The sequence below is a fragment of the Schistocerca cancellata genome, chromosome 8, assembly GCF_023864275.1.
Source record: "Schistocerca cancellata isolate TAMUIC-IGC-003103 chromosome 8, iqSchCanc2.1, whole genome shotgun sequence".
Classification (NCBI taxonomy): domain Eukaryota; kingdom Metazoa; phylum Arthropoda; class Insecta; order Orthoptera; family Acrididae; genus Schistocerca; species Schistocerca cancellata.
In genome coordinates, this window is record NC_064633.1 from 599,168,202 (window position 1) to 599,189,374 (window position 21,173).

General features: G+C 39.1%; 1 protein-coding gene across 1 annotated transcript in view; it reads left to right on the top strand.

Moving 5' to 3' along the window:
- LOC126094438 (histone H4 transcription factor) overlaps window positions 1–21,173 on the top strand; it is a 97,166-nt gene that overhangs the window by 15,777 nt on the left and 60,216 nt on the right. Inside the window, exon 3 of the mRNA XM_049908806.1 lies at window positions 7,312–7,451. Coding sequence (XP_049764763.1) covers window positions 7,312–7,451 — 140 coding nt within the window. The remainder of the gene's footprint in view (window positions 1–7,311; window positions 7,452–21,173) is intronic.

The window sequence follows — 21,173 nt, forward strand, 5'->3', positions numbered from 1 at the left end:
TGGCGGCCACTTTTATTTGTAGGCGTGCTGCGACGATTTTTCGGTCTGGAGAAATTAGCAAAAATTTGAATATCTCTGCACTGGGTGAAGTTACAACATTGTCTATTACACAAAATACCCTAAATTCAAAAACAACCAGTCAAAATGACCTCCAAGGTTTGATATCCAAATTTTCAAAAAGTCCACTTTTTAGGCCCAAAAATAACAAACAAGGAGTGATTTATGAGTGTCTATTTTTTTTTTTTCTATAGTTAGATATCATGCACTACAAGCCTCATATGGAGCAAGAACACTTAAACAAATGTTTCCTTATTTTTTTATGAATTTTTGAAATTTGAAAATTTTCATTTTTTGTAAAGTTTGGGGTTGGTTATCTCAAATGGAACTGAATACAAAAGTATGATTTTTGCACAGTTTGTACACCTATATGATAGCAACGTACTGTAAAAATTTCAACATTGATATCTGACTGTGAACAAAGATATGAATTTTTGAAAATGAGGAAATAATTCACATTACTCTACAACTGATCTTATGGCTGTTGCCTATAATTTTGACATATATTTAGTTAACACTATCACCCAATATTCATTTATGTATTTTAATAATGCAATATTAAACAATAGGAGCTTTCAGTTTTGTTCTATGGTAATAAAAATGCCCATTTACATTTAGGTTTATTGTCAATAAAGAAGTACATTATTGCTAGGTGTGGCATAGTTGTAGTCAGTCTGTTCTGAAACCTCTGTTAGAGTGGATGTACATAATTCATTGATAGTGTAGAATGTGTTACGTGCTTTGTTCTGTGTGTAATTTGTAATTAATTTTGAGAGATTAACTGGAATGCAATAACATGGATGAACAGTGCTCTGTTGGACAGATAGCAATTGAAGTGTGTCACAAAACAGTTTACGGTTCAGTTTCAGAAAACGAAAAATGTCAATGACTTTGATGAAGTTAGACAAATTTGTCTAAATTTCGAGTAAGTTCTTGTGTAACATCAGTGTGCGAGTGTTATGAGAAGAAATGTATTCTGAAGTACAACCATATTTTTGGAAGAAAGTTAAAGTTCATAAAAAGCATATTACTAAAGGTTTGAGAGAAATAAAACTTAAACATTTGTCCTTGTTATATGAGAGTGAAACAGCTTCCCAAGTGAAACTTAATGTGATTCCTGTAAATTCCCTGTGCCTAAATTGTTACTCAGAAATATTTGTTGTGAATCGAGAACCAGAATCATTTAACCTTGTTAATGACATTTATATTCCTAATGAGGAAGCTGTTAGTGTATTGGATTTTGCTTGTTCTGAGTTAGACATATCTCCTGCTTCAAAAATAATAAAATTAAGTAGCAGAAAAAGAAAAGCAGCTATCGAAAATAAGGTACAACAAATTTCAGACCTAATTTGAAAAGACTTGGAATCATGCTTTAATAATACAGATACCAACATCATTTCTAAAGAAGAAAAAAGAAGAAAATCTACCACTACCATCATCTGACACTGAATATTTGAACTTAATAGAGAATTAAATGTTCAGCGACATCTAAAAGAGGAAAAAGTTAAAATTTTAAGTTTTCTCCCTGACTCATGGTCAAGAGAAAAAATAGTTCATGAATTCAACGTTTCTCACCGTTTGGTTAAACTGACCCAAAAATTGGCGAAAGAGCAAGGCATTCTTCCAGTTTTAGGAAAGAAGAAAGGAGTAGGTATAAGTGAAGAAACAGTTAAAAAGATCCAGCAGTTTTCAGAAGATGATGAATACAGTAGAATGTGCCCAGGTTCCAAAGATAGCAAAAGAGTTGTTGGAAATGGAGTTAAAGGAACAAAGCAGAAACAAATAGTGCTGTCAAATTTGATGAACTTTATGTAGCTTTCAAAAATTCTCATTCTGAATACAAAATTGGAAGGTCAGAATTTTGTGACCTGCGCCATTGTGTATTTGGCTGGATCCTCAGGGACGCACTTCGTATGTGTTTGTTTATATCATCAAAATGTCAAACTGATGATTGCATGTGCTAAACTCCGAATTCTTAACTACAAAGAGTTACTAGATTTAAAGGTCTGTGACACTAACCGTCATGACTGCATGATGAGTTTGTGTAATAAATCCCTGGTAAGGAAAACGTTGTTGAATTGTTTCACAAATATGATGAGGAAATGCCAGACAGTATTACCTTCGAACAGTGTGTCACAACTGACAGGGCAGAAATGATAACAGTGGTTAAATCTCAGGAAGAGTACTTGGAATCTTTAATTGATAACTTACAAAAACTCAAAAGTCACTGCTATGTTTCTAAAATCCAAAGTAAGTTTTTGAAGGGCAAAAAAGCACAACTTCACGAAACAATGCATAGTGCTAGCTGATTTTGTAGAAAATTTTACATTTGTGATTCAGGATGCAATATCTACATCTACATCCATACTCCGCAAGCCACCTGACGCTTTGTGGCGGAGGGTACATTGAGTACCTCTATCGGTTCTCCATTCTGTTCCAGTCTCATATTGTTCATGAAGATTGTCGGTATGCCTCTGTGTGGGCTCTAATCTCTCTGATTTTATCCTCATGGTCTCTTCGCGATATATACGTAGGAGGGAGCAATATACTGCTTGGCTCCTTGGTGAAGGTATGTTCTCGAAACTTCAACAAAAGCTCGTACCGAGCTACTGAACGTCTCTCTTGCAGAGGCTTCCACTGGAGTTTTCTATCATCTCCGTAATGCTTCCACGATTACTAAATGATCCTTTAATGAAGTGCGCTGCTCTACGTTGGATCTTCTCTATCTCTTCTATCAACCCTATCTGGTACGGATCCCACACTGGTGAGCAGTATTCAAGCAGTGGGCGGACAAGTGTACTGTAACCTACTTCCTTTGTTTTCGGACTGCATTTCCTTAGGAGTACAAGGGTACCACTGGGGCAATCACCAGGCAACAGTGCATCCATTTATTCTCTACCTTAAAAATGAGAGAGATGAAGTTTGCAGTTCCTCAATTTGCCTTCTAAGCGACTACTTGGAGCACAACACTTTGGCTGTATATGTGTTTCAAAAGTATGTAATAAATTACATAAAAGAAAGTTTTCCCATTGTTGAGAAGCTGATATACATTTCAGGTGGAAATGGTAGTCAGTATAGTAACAAAAATAATTTTTCAAATCTGTGCAATCACAAAGTAGACTTTGGGTTGGAGGCTGAATGGCAGTTTTTTGCATCTTGCCATGGTAAAAATGCATGTGATGCGAGTATGAGGTACAACAAAACGTGAAGTAAGTAGAGCCAGCCTACAAAGACCAATCACAGACCAAATTCTCACAGTACAGGTCACGTATGTCTTTCGCAAGGATAATATTAAAGGCAGTACCTATTTTCTGATCAAGAAAGAAGTGGTTATGCAGATTTTAAAATTGTGTAGCAATTGTGGTGCTACAGAAGAATGCTGAAGATAAGGTGGGTAGATCACGTAACTAATGGGGAGGTATTGAATAGAATTGGGGAGAAGAGAAGTTTGTGGCACAACTTGACTAGAAGAAGGGATCGTTTGGTAGGACATGTTTTGAGGCATCAAGGGATCACAAATTTAGCATTGGAGGGCAGTGTGGAGGGTAAAAATCGTAGAGGGAGACCAAGAGATCAATACACTAAGCAGATTCAGAAGGATGTAGGTTGCAGTAGTTACTGGGAGATGAAGAAGCTTGCACAGGATAGAGTAGCATGGAGAGCTGCATCAAACCAGTCTCAGGACTGAAGACCACAACAACAACAACAACAACAGCAATAAAAGAAACAAGGCATTTCCACAAATTCCTTGCCATTGCAGAAAACTTAGTTCGATGCAATGTAACATCAGAAACCGAAATGTAAAATTACATCTCTGTCTTTAATGTTGAATGGCATAGTGGCATGTGTGTATGATGGGCAGTGGTGGCTTGCAGAGGTTGAAAGAATAAATTTGGAAAACAATGATGTTTTTGTGCATTTTTACCACCCTGCTGGCCCAAGAACATCATTCAAGAAATCTACTAGTGACAAAGTTTGGATACCAATGAAAAATGATTTAAGGAAACTTTCAGTGCTTAAACTTACACTGCAACTGGGAGGTCTTAATCACAGAAGCTGTCTGAAGAATTAAGTGTTCCTAACACTCGCGACCAGGTTTAGAAACAGTCACATCTTGAAGGATGTTATTTGAAAATATTTATTTTAAGTATGTCAGAATAATATAAATGTTAATTTCAGTGATGTTTCCACTTTCTGTGTATAATTCAGTACCTTACTTCAATAATAATTATATCCTGCCAATATCGTACATGAATAGGCAACAGCCACAAGATCAGTTGTAATGTGAATTATTTCCTCATTTTCAAAAATTCATATCTTTGTTCAGTCAGATATCAATGTTGAAATTTTTACAGTCCATTGCTATCATATAGGTGTACAAACTGTGCAAAATTAATATTCTTATATGATGTCCTACCTGAGATAACTAACTCCAAACTTTACAAAACATTAAAATTTTCAAATTTCAAAAATTCATAAAAAATTAAGAAAACATTGGTAAGTGTTCTTGCTCCACGTGAGGCTTGTAGTGTATGATATCTAACTATAGGAAAAAATAGACTCTCATAAATCACTCCTTGTTTTGTTATTTTTGGGCCTAAAAAGTGAATTTTTGAAAATTTGGATACCAAAATTTGGAGGTCATTTTGACTGGTTATTTTTGAATTTAGGGTATTTTGTGTAATAGACAATGTTGTAGAGGACACTTTTCTAAAAACAATCATGTTAATTGCAATGTTGTAACTTAACCCAGTGCAGAGATATTCATATTTTTGCTAATGTCTCTAAACTGAAACATCGTCATGCGCTTACAAACGAAAATGGCCGCCATTAAATAAAGATGAAAGGTAAAATTTTTATATAGGGTAATCACATATAAAAAAAAATTAATAAATTTAGAAAGGGTTCAGCAACCAACTTAATTTTTATTGGACCACTTCATTTGGATTGACCCCTCTGTTATTCAAGAGTAGGCCATATGTAATCCATATGTAATCCCATCTCCCAAATGTAGAAACTGACATTGCACTCAAATGAGATTTTGCTTCAGGCAACAGCAGCCTGCTCAGCTCAATGTTCAGACGGCTCACAGCAGTATTGACACAGGCCTGGCCATGGCGCTCCAGGACCTCCAAAAAACACACTATTTCATCCAGGTCACCCCCTAATGCTGTAATTACTGTTCTTAGCCAGGCTGTTCCCTGCTCCACTAGCTATAATAGCCTGATCCTCTTTACCAAAACTGTATTCTCTTTCACCTGGCTAAGGATAGCACTTGGCATTACAACACTTGTGACTTCGTACGACGTTCCTAATTTGTCCTGCACCATCTGGCCTACACTCCTCCCATGATTACTACTACTACTACTACTACTACTACCACCACCACCACCACCACCACCACCACTTAGCAGCAAGACTCTCTTCCTCTTACTCTCTTTTGGTACTGACCTACATCAAGTTTCTGCTGCACCCTACTGTAGCCAGCATGTCACTTGGGGCAGGAATGTGGAACCTTGCCTTTCCCATGCAATGCTGCCCTTATGATTGAGCTATCCAGTCACAATTTGCAACTTGCCCTCACAGTTTTTATCAAGCAGGAAGTTTAAAAACAGTGCTCACTCCACTGCAGAGTAATAGTTTCGTTCCACTAATTCTTATGTTTATAAATATGTGTTTAAACAGTGGAAAGTCCAGGATGGAATACCAATATTATGCAAAGATACCACTCACCATATAGCGGAGATGGTGAGTGGCAGATAGGCACAACAAAAAGACTTGCACAATTAAAGCTTTCGGCCATTGGCCTTCGTCAGCAACACGCACGCCCGCGCGCGCGCGCCCACACACACACACACACACACACACACACACACACACACACACACACAACTGCAGTCTCAGGCAACTGAAAGCGCACAGCCTGAGACTGCAGTCATGTGGTGAGTTACGTTTGTTTGTTTGTTTGTTTGTTTGTGTGTGTGTGTGTGTGTGTGTGTGTGTGTGTGTGTGTGTGTGTATTGCTGATGAAGGCCAATGGCCCCTGGATTTTCCATTTTTTAATATTATGCAAAGAATAGATTGCTACTCACCTCTCCCACAGCTGTATTGTCACTCATCAAACCTATGGAATATCCTTGTCCATCCCTGCTCCATTCCTTCTCCCGAACCCTTGCTTCGTGGCTCATATCCTTGCAGTACATTAGATGCAAGAAATTTCTCATATATCCTTCCACCCTGACCTACTCCAGTCCGGTCACAGGCATCTCCTATCCTATCATAGGTAGCAGACGTGTGATCTACAAACTAAGCTGCAACCCCAGTGCTCCTTCCTATGTGGACATAACAACTTGGCCAAGAGACAACTGGACCATACAGTTGCACAATATGCTGCCCAACATAATGTGTTTCACTTCAGTGACTGTCTCACACCCTGTGACATCTGGATCCACCAGCTTTCCCTTTCCTGCCTTCCACTTCAGCAGTACATGATAGCCTTCTATTTCGTCAGTGCACCCACTACTCTTTTCCCCCTTCTCTCTCTCTCTCTCTCTCTCTCTCTCTCTCTCTCTCTCTCTCTCTCTCTCTCTCTCCCCCCCTCCCCCTCCCCCTCCCCTCCCCAAATCTCATAACTACACCTACACCAGTACACCCTCCCCCACCCCTACCGTGCTATCCCTCCATCTCCCCACCCCACCTCCTTGCTCCCATCACTCGCGCCATATTGCTGCTCCCATCAGTTGCAGTTACTGTCCACATTTCAGCCACAGCAGCCAACTCAGCATCCCCTCCTTTTCATAATATTGTATCTATGTTTTAGCAAATTGTGAATTCTTGTACTAATTTCACCTTTTTCTTGGCAGATCTGATAAAATACGCACAATAATATCCATCTGCCAAAGTCAGAGATAAGTGAATAATCTTCTGTTATAGTCCCACTCCTCTCTCCTTCTGCCTCTCCCCATCATGCTTCCATCCCCCTCTTTAAACCCCTCCCCTCCCATTCCCACCCCACACCAGTGTCTAAGCATGAGCAATGGAAAAACTAATGCTTAATGCCAAACATTAGAGAAACGAACTTGTTTCCAGTGTTCCTTTTAATTAATTCCTTATTTTGTTTGTTAACATTCTTTGTTATACAGTACGAGAAAGCAATTATTAAAACATAGTTTTTCATTTTGGCCGTATCTTCCAAATCTTCAAACCCTCGAGTGACTTGGATATATCTTAATGAATAATGCGTGTTTATTTCAGAGGTTTTTGTGTGTTTGTGGGCTCTTTGTGAGTTTGAAACAGAAGAGCCTAAGGAGATTGTGAGACATGTGAATTTTCACTCCTACCATACAAAACTGAAGAGTATTGGAGCAATGCTAATGAAGCATTTTAAAGCATTGGTAAGTAGAAATATGCATAAGCTGAATTTTAAAAGTTATTACTGAAACATGAGGAAGATATTTCTTCAAATGCTAAAACATTATTGATATGTGCTTGTGGTTTATTTTTGTAACATAGCAATATTTAACACAGAATACAAAAGCTAGATTTCCCTTTGTCTATATTGTAATCAATCTGTGGAAAATGGCAAGGATATCTTCATTCTAATTCTTAGGTTTTAGCTGGTAACAATAATTCTCTTATTATGTTTATCATGTAGATACCAATTATTTTATCCACCTTTTGTAACAGAAAGTTTATATTGTGTTCAACTAAACTTTTTACCAGTTGGTATTAGGTGTCAGTGATCTATAGAGATAAAACATAACTATTTAAATATAAATATTTTGCTATCAGACGAGCAGTATTTTATCGCCTTGTATCGTGGCAGGGGTGGCACAAAATACACACCTGTTCCTAGGTAGGCATCTGTAATACAGTCCAGAACGGAAAAAATACTGCTCAAGAATTATCTAAAAGGGACAGAAACAGGTAGTCCAGATGTACATGTACAGACAAACAAGTGATTACAATTTCAGAAAGATTGGATGATGTATTCAAGAGAAAGAGCTTCACAAATTGAGCAAGTCAGTAATGCGCTGGCCCACCACTTGCCTGCTTGCAAATAGTTATTCAACTTGATATTGATTGATCGAGTTGCAGGAAGTCCAGCTGGGGAATATCTATGCCAGATTCTATTGAATTGGCATGTTAGATCATCAAAATTCTGAGCTGGTTGGAGAGCCCTGCCCATAATGCTCCAAACATTGTTGTCAGTTGGGAAGAGACCTTACTGGCCAAGTGGAGTATTTGGCAAGTACAAACACAAGCAGTAGAAATGCTTGCTGTATACGCACGGGCATTATTTTGTTGTGCGCAGGATAGCTTCCCATGAAGGGCAACAAAACGCCCCAGACTGTCAGTCCCAGTTGTTGCACTGTATAGTGCGCGACAGGTTGGTATCCGATTGCTGTCCAGGGTGTCTCCAGACATGTCTTCAGTCTGAAATCTCATTGAATGGAGTAGAATTGTCATCAGTGATGAGTCCCTCTTTGAATTGAGCCCCAATGACGAGCAAAGCCGTGAGATGCTGCGGACAGTGATGGGATACCAACCTATCGCCCGTATATTGTATGAAAAGGGAAATCTATGAAAATATTGTGTCTGAAAATGTTTGTTACTCTTGTAAGAGTAACAACAATAAATTTAAACTTGCTTATGGTTGGGACTTGTTTGGTTTGAATTATATCAGTCCATGATTTGTGCTATACAATGACAGTGACGGTATTCCCAACTGATACTATCTGCATCCAATGATAAGGATTACTACTGCTATCATATCTAACTAAAATTTGATTTCATTCCCTAAAATGTTGGCTTCCAGGCATATACTGAGTGGAGAATTAATCACCTGAACTTGTAAAACCTCTATAATCTTCAGTCTTTATATTTTTCCTGTGCCAGGCTTAAGCTATGTGGCCAGTTTTATGAAAGTAATCACACAAAGCTTTCCTAAACGCACACACTGCCTAGACAAGATAGGAGTTCAGAATGATTTTGGAAACTATTGGGGGTAACATGAGAATGAAATTGAGAGAATGTATTGAGCATTTTGTGAACTGTCTGCTTCAAACTTTGGAAAATCCAAGACGGAATGTAACAATGTTATAAGAAAGAAAGTTGCTACTCACCATATAGCGGAAATGCCGAGTCGCAGATATGCATAACAAAAAGACTCTCTTTGGCCATTGGTCTTCATCAACAACACACACACACACACACACACACACACACCTCTCTCTCTCTCTCTCTCTCTCTCTCTCTCTCTCTCTCTCTGTGTGTGTGTGTGTGTGTGTGTGTGTGTGTGTGTGTGTGTGTGTGTGTGTGTGTGTGTGTCCCAAACACATCTGTGTGTGTGTGTGTGTGTGTGTGTGTGTGTGTATTGTGGACGAAGGCCAATGGCCAAAAGCTTTAATTGTGAGAGTCTTTTTGTTGTGCATATCTGCGACTCGGCATTTCCGCTATATGGTGAGTAGCAACTTTCCTTCTCATAATATTGCTCTATTTGTTCATTGTAAGCTTTTCACTGTAGCCACAGGTTGCTACGTTGTACACAAAGCTGACATGGCAGATATGTTGAAGTGATGCCCGGAGGTTGGAGGTAGGTGCGAGACTACAGGGGAAATAATATGATACCAACATTGTGCCTGGGGGGGTGGGGGGGTCGATTTGAGTGCGAGAACACTTCAAAATTAAAAATGGTGTGCCCGGAGGGTGCCTATGAGTGCAGGAGTACTTGAGAAATAGGAATATTTCACCTGGAGGGCCTGTAAGCATTACAAGAGCACTAGAAAGGTGGTAATGTTGCATCCGGGGAGCCATTTATGAGTGCAGGAACACTTGGGGTAGGGAATGTGACAAGGAAGGAGAAGTAGCAAGAAGTCCTGCCACGTCAACTGCGATGTCTCTAAAGACTGAGCGTGCAGCTGAGCACAAAAAGTGCAGGAAATGAGGGATGATTTGGATCTTGGGGAAAATGGTGTTGACTGCTGGGGTCACATGACAAGTTATCAAGGAATGTCGCGTCTGACAGCATTGAAGATAATGGCCCAAAGGCAGCTGTTGCTGGAAGGTCCATGCATGCTGAAGGTTCTACAGAGCTGGTGCTGAGCCAGAAGAGGCTCGCTGTGGTGGACTCGTCCAGAGCCCAAGGACCATGGAGGCACCTTGGGAAAGACAGCTGGGTCGCTTTGAAGCTGCAGTGATACCAGATATCGTCTCCAACCTCAGTGCTTTTTGTATGCAATACTGTGTTTGCTGCATGTCATACAGTGGAGATAGAATGTAGGGAGCGATGTCAGAGTCAGTGATAAACATACTGCAAAGAAAACTGGAAGTTAGCACACCCAGTTGAAGGAAAAGCTTGCTGACAGGCCCCATCTACCTGGGAATAGCACCCAGGTTTGCAAAAAACCCTCTCGCTAATGATGTTGGACAAGAGACTCACAAACCACCGCCTAAGACAGGGATGAGACTGTGAAATCCGTGAAGCTGTCGGCAGTGGTGGAATGAAACTTGAAATCCTCAAAACTGTCACCAGTGGTGGAACGCACCTTGAAATCTTCGAAGCCATTGCCAACAATGGGACAAAAGTTGAAATTCTCAAAGCTGTCACCAACAATGGGACTAAATGTTGCCAAAGATGGAACAAAACACAAAACTGTTTATCCTTGTCACCAGTTAATGGAGCGAGACACTGGAAGCCAGCACCATGTGCTGGGACAAAACCAAACAAATGTTGATCCTGATTGCAAAATGTGAGAACGAGATACTTGAAGCCTTTGCTAAAGACTGGGATGAACCGTAACAAATTTTTTTATCCTCTTCACCAATTGTTATGACTTACATCGTGGTTAGAATTGTGGAGACTACATTCTTAGGCAGATGGTAAATAATAAGTTTATTGATGAAAACATAAAAGCTTCTCTTCTTTGGAGCTAAATTACACAATTGCTACAAATAATTCTTAATCAAATCTCATGTTTTGAAGTGGGAGAGATCTGTTACATCCATTGAACTGTAATAAACTGAAGACTGAGTTGTAATTACAGTCGAAGTCCAGTAATCCTGCATCCTACAGTCCAGCACATTCAATAATCTGGCATTGCTTCATACATAGTGAATATTTCGGGTGTGTTCATTGGAATTCAGTTGCGCTTGTCAGTGATCAACAGTTTCAAGCCATGTAGTGCAAACGATTGTTTCAGCCCTGTCAGACGGCTGCTGCCATGCTCATAATTGTCTACTGTGACTAAAAAGTGGTGTTCTAAAGTTGTTCTGTATCACAATTACAGTAGAGCTATTGTTGTGGGAACACTTTGTCACCCAAGCACCTCTGAAAACGAAGTGGAAGTGAAATATAACATATTATGCTTACAATACAACAAAAGCTTGACATCATAATAGAATTGAGAAAAGTGAGAATAAAAATAAGATTATCAAAGAATATAAAGTTTGTTCTTCAACAAGCTAGGATTTAAAAAAACAAAAAAGGGAGGGGGAAGGTCAGCTTCAAAAGTTTGCCTCACAGACAGTTATAGTAAAAGGCATTGAATCACAAGAAACTTTGAAAAAGTCCAAACTGGATCAGTAGGATGAAATTTTTTACAAGTGGTTCTGTACCAGAAGGTCTGAAGGAAAACTGGTCTTATGATTATTGTAAAAGATAAAAAGTACTGTGATGATTTGGGGTTCTCAGAAACTGAATGTGTATTTTCTTACAGTTGGCTATATCGATTCAAACCTCCTCGTTTAATTCAGAAGCTTGATGTAGGTGTGGAGGTACAATCAGCAGATCAGAATGCAAATGAAGAATAGAAAGAAACATTTTGTAATTTGGTTAAACACCATAATTTAAGTGTTACTCAGATTTACAATGTCGATGAAGTGGGCCTACTTTGGCATTGTTTGCCTAGTCAGCTTTGTCAGGTAAAGATGAAAAGTGCTTCAGATGACATGTCACTCCTTGCATTATTGCCAAATACAAAAACCCAGGAGTTTTTAAAGGTGTTTTTAAATTTTTCTGTAATTCATGGAGCTCATTCCAGTACATGGATGACTTCAGAATCATTTAAGGACTATTATTTCTATGATTTCATATCTTTTGTGAGAGACAATTAAAAAAAACATTGGTTTGCTGGAAAAAAGCAAGGTTTGTAACAAACACTTTTGATTTAAGCACAAACATAAAGTCCTGTATGAAGTTAACTTGTCAAAATAATGCCCCTTTATTTTTTTAAACGTCCTTTAGTGCAATACTTGACTGGCAAAAGGAAGACCAATACCCTACATCAAAGAATTGTAGGCGTTAGCACAATATTAAAATTGGAATACTACTGTCTAATAAACTAGGGATAAAATCCAGAGTAAACAATACCCAAAAGTATTATATAAGTACATGTGGTTATTTGCTGACAACAGAGTTGTCCAAATGATAGAAGAAAAAATAAAAAAATGTAGTAAAACAAGAAAATATCACTGGATCAAGTTTATAATTGTGATGAGATAGTACTTAATTATAGCATGCATCTGACGAAAATGGTGGCAGCTAGAAATGAAGCTTGTGCTCCAGGTTTTAAAACATCAAAAGATAGAGTAGCAATCTTAGCTTGCTGCAATACCTCTGGAGATCATAAATTGCCTCTTTTGTTAATTTGTAAGTCTCCCAAATCAAGAACATTCATAAATATGCAAATTTAGGTTGTGCCAGTTTTGTATAAAAATCAAAAAAGTGCCTGTGGCAGAAACAAAAAAATATTTAACAAGCAAAAAATTACCTCTCAAAACAATAGTTACTCTAGACAACGCCTGGATGTCACCCTGAAGCTGAAGAACTTTGTAGTGGAAACATTTATGCATTTTTTTTTTACTTCCCAATACTACTAGCCTTGTCCAAACAGTTGACCAAGAAACGCTGGTATGTTTGAAAAAACCGTGTTGATATAAGTTATTGCAATAACTCCTGCACTCTACAGAAGATGAGCATCAGTTGACAAAAACTGCCCTGAAAAAGTAATATGAAGGATATTGTCTACTGGGCTGCAGGCTTTTGGAATCATTTAAAATCCAAAAACCTGAAAGAATACCTGAGAAATTGCTTTGGAGGAGCATAATAAAAATGAAAAAAAAAATAATGAAAGCAACACTGACACACTATTAAAAGAAAATGAAATGCACAGTTGTTAGGTCTTGTTCAACATCTTTCTGGGTGCAAAAATGCAGACAACAATGAAGTCTAAATATGGTTGAGCTAATATGATCAGCATGAAGTGACCTACAATGCTGTGGAATACAAAGAAGTATCGTTTTGGCGCCAACAAAATGTGTCATAGTGATGGGATGGCAGCATTAGAATTATCACTGCACTATATGGAACAGCAGAATGTCGTGACAGTAGCTGATGTTATGCTTCTATGAAAATGGCAGGCTACACTGCCATGATCAGTCATTCTTCGCAAAAACAAAGAACTATTGATTCTTTATCCAAAAGTAAAATATGTACAGCAGTAAGTTCTGAGTCTATTTTTAAATAAAAACTCTCTAAAATTGTCACGCTTGATGTAATTTGAGTTTTCCCAAATTTGAATTCTACTGCTTGGTCCTAGCTTGAATTACCCAGGTTTTACTTCCAACAAGAGTGACAGTATCTTATGACAGTGAGCTGCCAATAGCCCATTCAGTGATGAAATGGAACACATGATTTAACCTTACTTGCTAATTTCAAAAGATGAAGCTACAGAGTAAATATAAGAAGCTAAGAAACTAGGCACAAGAGAAATAAAAGGAAAGCTTTCTTCGAACAGCAGAGCTTCAGGGAGGGGCACTAGTCTGACATTGCAATGAGGGAGGCACAATGCCTCAATCTTGGATAGAAAAGGAAAGATAGAAAAACCAGTACAACCAGAGGGGTTTAGCATGGACCATCCTTGTTTGGCAGAAGGAGAAATAAAGAATAGGCCAGTGACACAGCAGAAAGGTAATAATAAACAGGGACAGGCAAAAAAATACAGTTGGATAGTGTCAGGCCACAACTTACTGGCAACAAAACGGAGAACAGTGATCTTGCTGCCTCAGCGATGTGAGAAACTGTGCCACTGAAAGGTTGTCAGAACTAGTCCCGGTCTGCTGTGGGAAGAGTTAAGGCAAAACTAGGCAAATAAGTACAATGGGCATTAATCATTCATAAAATTTGAACATGATAATATTTATACTTCTCTGACAAAGTGCAACGTTTTTAAACATTTTTGGAAGGTGACTATCAACAACTGTCAAATAATGTATGAAATGCATGTTTGATCATCAGCTATGTTTATTTTAAACACAAATATCAACCAGTTTCAATCATGGACCATCTTCACAGATAAGGATTAAAATGGTTTAAGCCACTACATTACATATGTCGTTACTTAAATGATGTGTGAAGCATGTCATGAATATCAGTATATGACACTGGACTTCTAAAAGCAAACATACCAAGTGTATACAATGTGGTACTGAGGAGATGTTCTGCTCTTGACATGCTCTACACATTATTTAAGTAATGACAAATGTAATGTGGTGGCTTAAAACCCTTATCCATGAAGATGGTCCATGACTGAAACTGGTTGATATTTGGGTTTAAAATAAAAGCAGCTAATAGTCACAAGCATTTTATATGAAGTGTAACGGTCCTATTATGTCAAAGGCGCATTGACAAAGATAGGTGTGTAACCATTTGGTGATGAAGTCCACATCACTCAAATGTAGTGAACATTAATAAATTGTCCTCAGATAAATTGTGGCCAATAGCTTAACATTAACAATATCTGAAAATTCTTGATAAGTAAGTATAAAATATAGTTATAAACAAGAACAGACATGCATGCAAATCTCTAGTTCTATTGTCCTTAAGTTCTTAGTGAACTAGTAACAAGTACCACACAGTGATGACTAAAAATTGCTAATGCAGACGAATTTCAGTTTTAATTGATATTTCATAAGTGTGGTCCTTTCAGATCTTAAGAGTATAATTATTAGAAAGTAGGCTTCGACTACATCACGTTGTGCCCTGAAATGACTGTTTGTCCTGTCTATCATTTTACAAAATCTCATAGAGCTTTAATTCTGTTACATGCATTATTAATTTCTGTCACAATGTGCATATGTCTGGAAATTTCAATGACTTTCATTATAATATTTCAGTATTTTGCATAGAATGCAAGTAACACAAGTTCTTGGATTCTTCCCAGCTTATTCAAGAACATTTTTCTACACAAGAGACTTGTCATGTAGTGCCCTACTCCTTCCCCCCCGCCCCTTTCCCTTGTACACTTTCACCCAAGTCAGTTTTCACTACTAATTGTGATACACAGGGTTTACAAGCCTTGCCATCGGGCACCACTTTCTGCTTAGCACTTCAGCTGGCCTCTACTACTAATGGCCGCTATCGGACCAGGTTTGTGATTGGATTCAGGATTTCCTAGAAGAAAGAACTCAACATGTCATTCTTAACGGTTCAAAATCTGCAGATGTAGAGGTAATTTCGGGAGTACCGCAAGGAAGCGTGATAGGACCTTTATTGTTTACAATATACATAAATGACTTAGTTGACAACATCGGTAGCTCCGTGAGGCTATTTGCAGATGACACGGTTGTCTACAAGAAAGTAGCAACATCAGAAGACTCGTACGTACTCCAGGAAGACCTGCAGAGGATTAATGCATGGTGCGACAGCTGGCAGCTTTCCCTAAACGTAGATAAATGTAATATAATGCGCATACATAGGGGCAGAAATCCATTCCAGTACGATTATGCCATAGGTGGTAAATCATTGGAAGCGGTAACGACCGTAAAATACTTAGGAGTTACTATCCGGAGCGATCTGAAGTGGAATGATCACATAAAACAAATAGTGGGAAAAGCAGGCGCCAGGTTGAGATTCATAGGAAGAATTCTAAGAAAATGTGACTCATCGACGAAAGAAGTAGCTTACAAAACGCTTGTTCGTCCGATTCTTGAGTATTGCTCATCAGTATGGGACCCTTACCAGGTTGGATTAATAGAAGAGATAGACATGATCCAGCGAAAAGCAGCGCGATTCGTCATGGGGACATTTAGTCAGCGCGAGAGCGTTACGGAGATGCTGAACAAGCTCCAGTGGCGGACACTTCAAGAAAGGCGTTACGCAATACGGAGAGGTTTATTATCGAAATTACGAGAGAGCACATTCCGGGAAGAGATGGGCAACATATTACTACCGCCCACATATATCTCGCGTAATGATCACAACGAAAAGATCCGAGAAATTAGAGCAAATACGGAGACTTACAAGCAGTCGTTCTTCCCACGCACAATTCGTGAATGGAACAGGGAAGGGGGGATCAGATAGTGGTACAATAAGTACCCTCCGCCACACACCGTAAGGTGGCTCGCGGAGTATAGATGTAGATGTAGATGTAGACAGGGGATCTCAAGTTGATTCCGCATTTCTGGATTTCCGGAAAGCTTTTGACACTGTTCCTCACAAGCGACTTCTAATCAAGCTGCGGGCCTATGGGGTATCGTCTCAGTTGCGTGACTGGATTCGTGATTTCCTGTCAGGAAGGTCACAGTTCATAGTAATAGATGGCAAATCATCGAGTAAAACTGAAGTGATATCAGGTGTTCCCCAGGGAAGCATCCTGGGACCTCTGCTGTTCCTGATCTATATAAATGACGTGGGTGACAATCTGAGCAGTTCTCTTAGGTTGTTCGCAGATGATGCTGTAATTTACTGTCTAGTAAGGTCATCCGAAGACCAGTATCAGTTGCAAAGCGATTTAGAAAAGATTGCTGTATGGTGTTGCAGGTGGCAGTTGACGCAAAATAACGAAAAGTGTGAGGTGATCCACATGAGTTCCAAAAGAAATCCATTGGAATTCGACTACTCGATAAATAGTACAATTCTTAAGGCTGTCAATTCAACTAAGTACCTGGGTGTTAAAATTACAAACAACTTCAGTTGGAAACACCACATAGATAATATTGTGGGGAAGGCGAGCCAAAGGTTGCGTTTCATTGGCAGGACACTTAGAAGATGCAACAAGTCCACTAAAGAGACAGCTTACACTACACTCGTTCGTCCTCTGTTAGAATATTGCTGCGCGGTGTGGGATCCTTACCAGGTGGGATTGACGGAGGACATCGAAAGGGTGCAAAAAAGGGCAGCTCGTTTTGTATTATCACGTAATAGGGGGGAGAGTGTGGCAGATATGATACGCGAGTTGGGATGGAAGTCATTAAAGCAAAGACGTTTTTCATCACGGCGAGATCTATTTACGAAATTTCAGTCACCAACTTTCTCTTCCAAATGCGAAAATATTTTGTTGAGCCCAACCTACATAGGTAGGAATGATCATCAAAATAAAATAAGAGAAATCAGAGCTCGAACAGAAAGGTTTAGGTGTTTGTTTTTCCCGCGCGCTGTTCAGGAGTGGAATGGTAGAGAGATAGTATGATTGTGGTTCGATGAACCCTCTGCTAAGCACTTGAATGTGAATTGCGGAGTAATCATGTAGATGTAGATGGTACGTATTTTACAGAAAGCTCACAGTTGTGGCACCTCTGGCAGCCCTCTCAGCTTGGCATCTCTTGGATCTTAAACCAGACCTGCTTTTTCTGACTTTTATATAATTTTCCCTTTTGCATATGCAAAATGCTTGTTGGATAACGGTCAAGCATTTGCCTGAGAAATTTTCAATCACTTGTTGCTACCCAAATTGAGCATCTATCCAATCCCTCTAATTTTTTCTTAAAAGTGGATCGGAGATCTCGTACCGTCTCTGTAGTCCAAAGCACATCTTCCTATCTATAAAATTGTCTCTGTAGAAATTTTTCTAATTTAGGAAATTTTGTTGTACAGCTCACAAAAGATGCTTCAAAAATTTCTTCTACATCTACATAGATATTTCGCAAGCCATCACACAGTGTATCACAACTAGTCATTTCTTTTCCTGTTCCACTCGCCAGCAGGGTGAGATAAAAATGACTGTCTATATGTGTCCATATGGGCCCTAATTTTCTCATATCTTATCTTCGTGGTCCTTGGGCACAATGTACGTTGGCGGCAGTAGAATCATTCAGCAATCAGCTTCAAATGCCGGTTCTCTAAATTTTCTCAATAGTGTTTTTCAAAAAGAACGTTGCCTTCCCTCTAGGGGTTCCCATTTGAGTTCAAAAACATCTCCGTAACACTTATGTGTTGTTCGAACCTACCAGTAACAAATCAAGCAGCCCTCCTCTGAATTACTTTGATGTCTTCCTTCAATCCGACCTGGTATGGATCCCAAACACACTATCAGTACTCAAGAATAGGTCGCATCAGCATCCTATATGCAATCTCCTTTACAGGTGAACCACACTTTACTAAAATTCTCCCAATAAACTGAAGTCAACCATTTGCCTTCCCTAGCACAGTTCTCGCATGCTTCTTAAACCTCACAATGCTTGCAACGTTATGCTCAGATGTTTAAAGGACTGGACTGTGTCAAGCAGGACACTAGCAGAACTGTATCTGAACCTTACAGCTTTGATCTTCTTACTCATCTGCATTGACTTACGTTTTTCCATATTCAGGGCTAGCTGTTATTCATCACACTTGTGTCTGATGAACACTTTCCGTTGAGGACAACATACTGGGTTCTATTATTAGAGAAGTCGTCAAGCCACTTACGTATCTGTGAACTTATTCCATATGCTCATACCTTCGTTAACAGCCTGCAGTGGGGCATTGTGTCAAATGCTTTCCGGAAATCTAGAAATATGGAATCTGTCTGTTGCACTTCATCCATCATTCTCACGAGGAAACCTCCCCATCCCACCCTCCTCAGATTTAGTGGTAAGAGGGCCCAGTGGATAGCTCTTCAAAAACTGAGCACAGATCAAGCATGAAAACAGGAAGAAGGTGTGCTGAACTATGGAAAAAAAAGGGCAAAATAGAGACAACAAACGTTCCAAGACCAAGGACTGCAATAAAGAGCAGCCTGAAATAGCAATGGTGTCATGGGATGTGGTCACGCTATTGGACTACCAAATGGGCGAGTCGTGTTTAAAACTCACTTGTGCCATTATTTTATTTATTTTTTTTTTATTTGACAATGTTATGAATGTATGTTCTCTTTCTACAATATTGGCAGTTGTCATAGTATACATTGGTTATAGAATATGAGTCATGTGGTAAGAATACGTTACTGTCATAAGTAAACATGATGAATAGTGAGAGCAGGCAAGGTACCATATAGACATCTCACAAAAATGAAAACAACAAAAAGCGCGTGTGAACTATGTTACAAGAAAAGGATTCCAAAAATGTTAAAAATATATGTTTTGACTACGCACAGAAAAACTATATGGTTGTGAAACTGTTGTGTTCATTATTTGCAGCTTATGTGACAAACTGTTATGTTTTCATCATGTCCTTGGGAGTGGTGACATTTACATTCATATGAACACCTAAATTGGGCAGGGAGACATATCTCACTCACTTACCAGGCATACAAATTAGGTGCATCAATAAGAGATTCCTACCATATGACACATGTACTGTCACTGATGATGCCTTGTATGACATACCAGATGTGTTTTCCGGTGGAGGAATTGGTTGACTTGATGCCTTGTCATCAAACATTTGTGGTTCCCATTCGATAGCCATTTTGTTTCGGCTGCTAATAGAGTAGTTGTGCAGAATCAACTCCTTTCATTATAGGTCCCTTCTTTACAACTCGCAGTTGCAAATGAATATTACACCACGACACAGACACGAATTTGAATACAACGAATGGCGGGGGGGAGACTTTGAACAGGGCTCGCCTGCTTTGCAGTCATAAGACAGGAGGTAAGAAAATAAAAGATATAGAAACCTGAAAGGGAGTGAAGAAAAGAATAGGTACTGAGAAGAAATCACAAGACCAAAGAAATATAACAAAAGTTAAGGCCATATGAGTGGCAAGAATCCAGGGCACGTTGCAATGTCAGTTCCCACCAGCAGAGTTCTGGGAAGCTAGTGTTTGGTGAAAGAATCAAAATGGCAAGTGTGGCGAAACAGGAACCGTGATCACAACTGTCATGTTGTAGAGCATGCTCTGCAACGGGATATTGCGTGTTGTCAGTGTACATCCTTTGTCTATGTCCATTCGTATTCATCATAACTGATAACTAGTGTTAGTTATACCAATGTAGAACGCTGAACAGTGTTTCTATAACAGCTGGTACACAATGTGCCATTTCACAAATCCCTTTGATGGTATATGTTTTGCCAATTATAGGTTAGGTACAGGTAGGAGGGTGCATAGGGCAAGTCACATGGCGAGGATGGTCACAGGAGTAGGAGCCGTGTGGTTGGGAAATAGATGTTGAATGGTCGTAGGGTCTGACCAGGCTATTGCAGAGTTTGAGGAGGCACAGAAAGGCCATTTTAGGTGTTGTGGGCCTCATTTCAGGGCATGATGTTGGGAAGTCATAGTCTTGTCGAAGTAGCTGATTAATACATTGAAGACCAGGATAACACCGAGTGACAAAAAATGTACTCCTAACCTGTTTTCTGGTGGGATCAGCAGTACCAGAATTGGATGTAAAGGCCTGGGAGATCTGCTTTTGACCCAGGTTTGTGGGGTAATTATGACCAGTAATGCTACATCAACATTTTAATATTTTGAAATTAGTAATTCCTGTATAAGTCCAATATGCTCATATAGTGACAGATTAACCCTAGAACGCCCAAGCCTTTCTTTCTAACTTGGATGCCTAAGGGGGGGAGGGGGGGGGGAGGTTCGGTGAGCCCACAGGCATTAAATAAGTTTACTGACAAAAAATTACAACTTTCAAAATGGTTTATGTATTTTAACTAAGGCATCGGTTTATAAATGTTGTTAATTGTTATAAATATTGGATGTTTTGTTCTGGTCTTCAGACCCATAACAAAGTCTACACTGTGATTTTGGCTCAGCAACCAAAATTGATACTGTTTGAACTTCAGTGATATGATCCAAAACAGAAACACAGAAATAATGCAAAAAATACTAATCCAGTCATAAAATGTCACAAATTCCAGACCTTCATATCATATTTTGTGTCCATAGCTTTAATCCAGAGTCAGTCTCAGTGTCAAT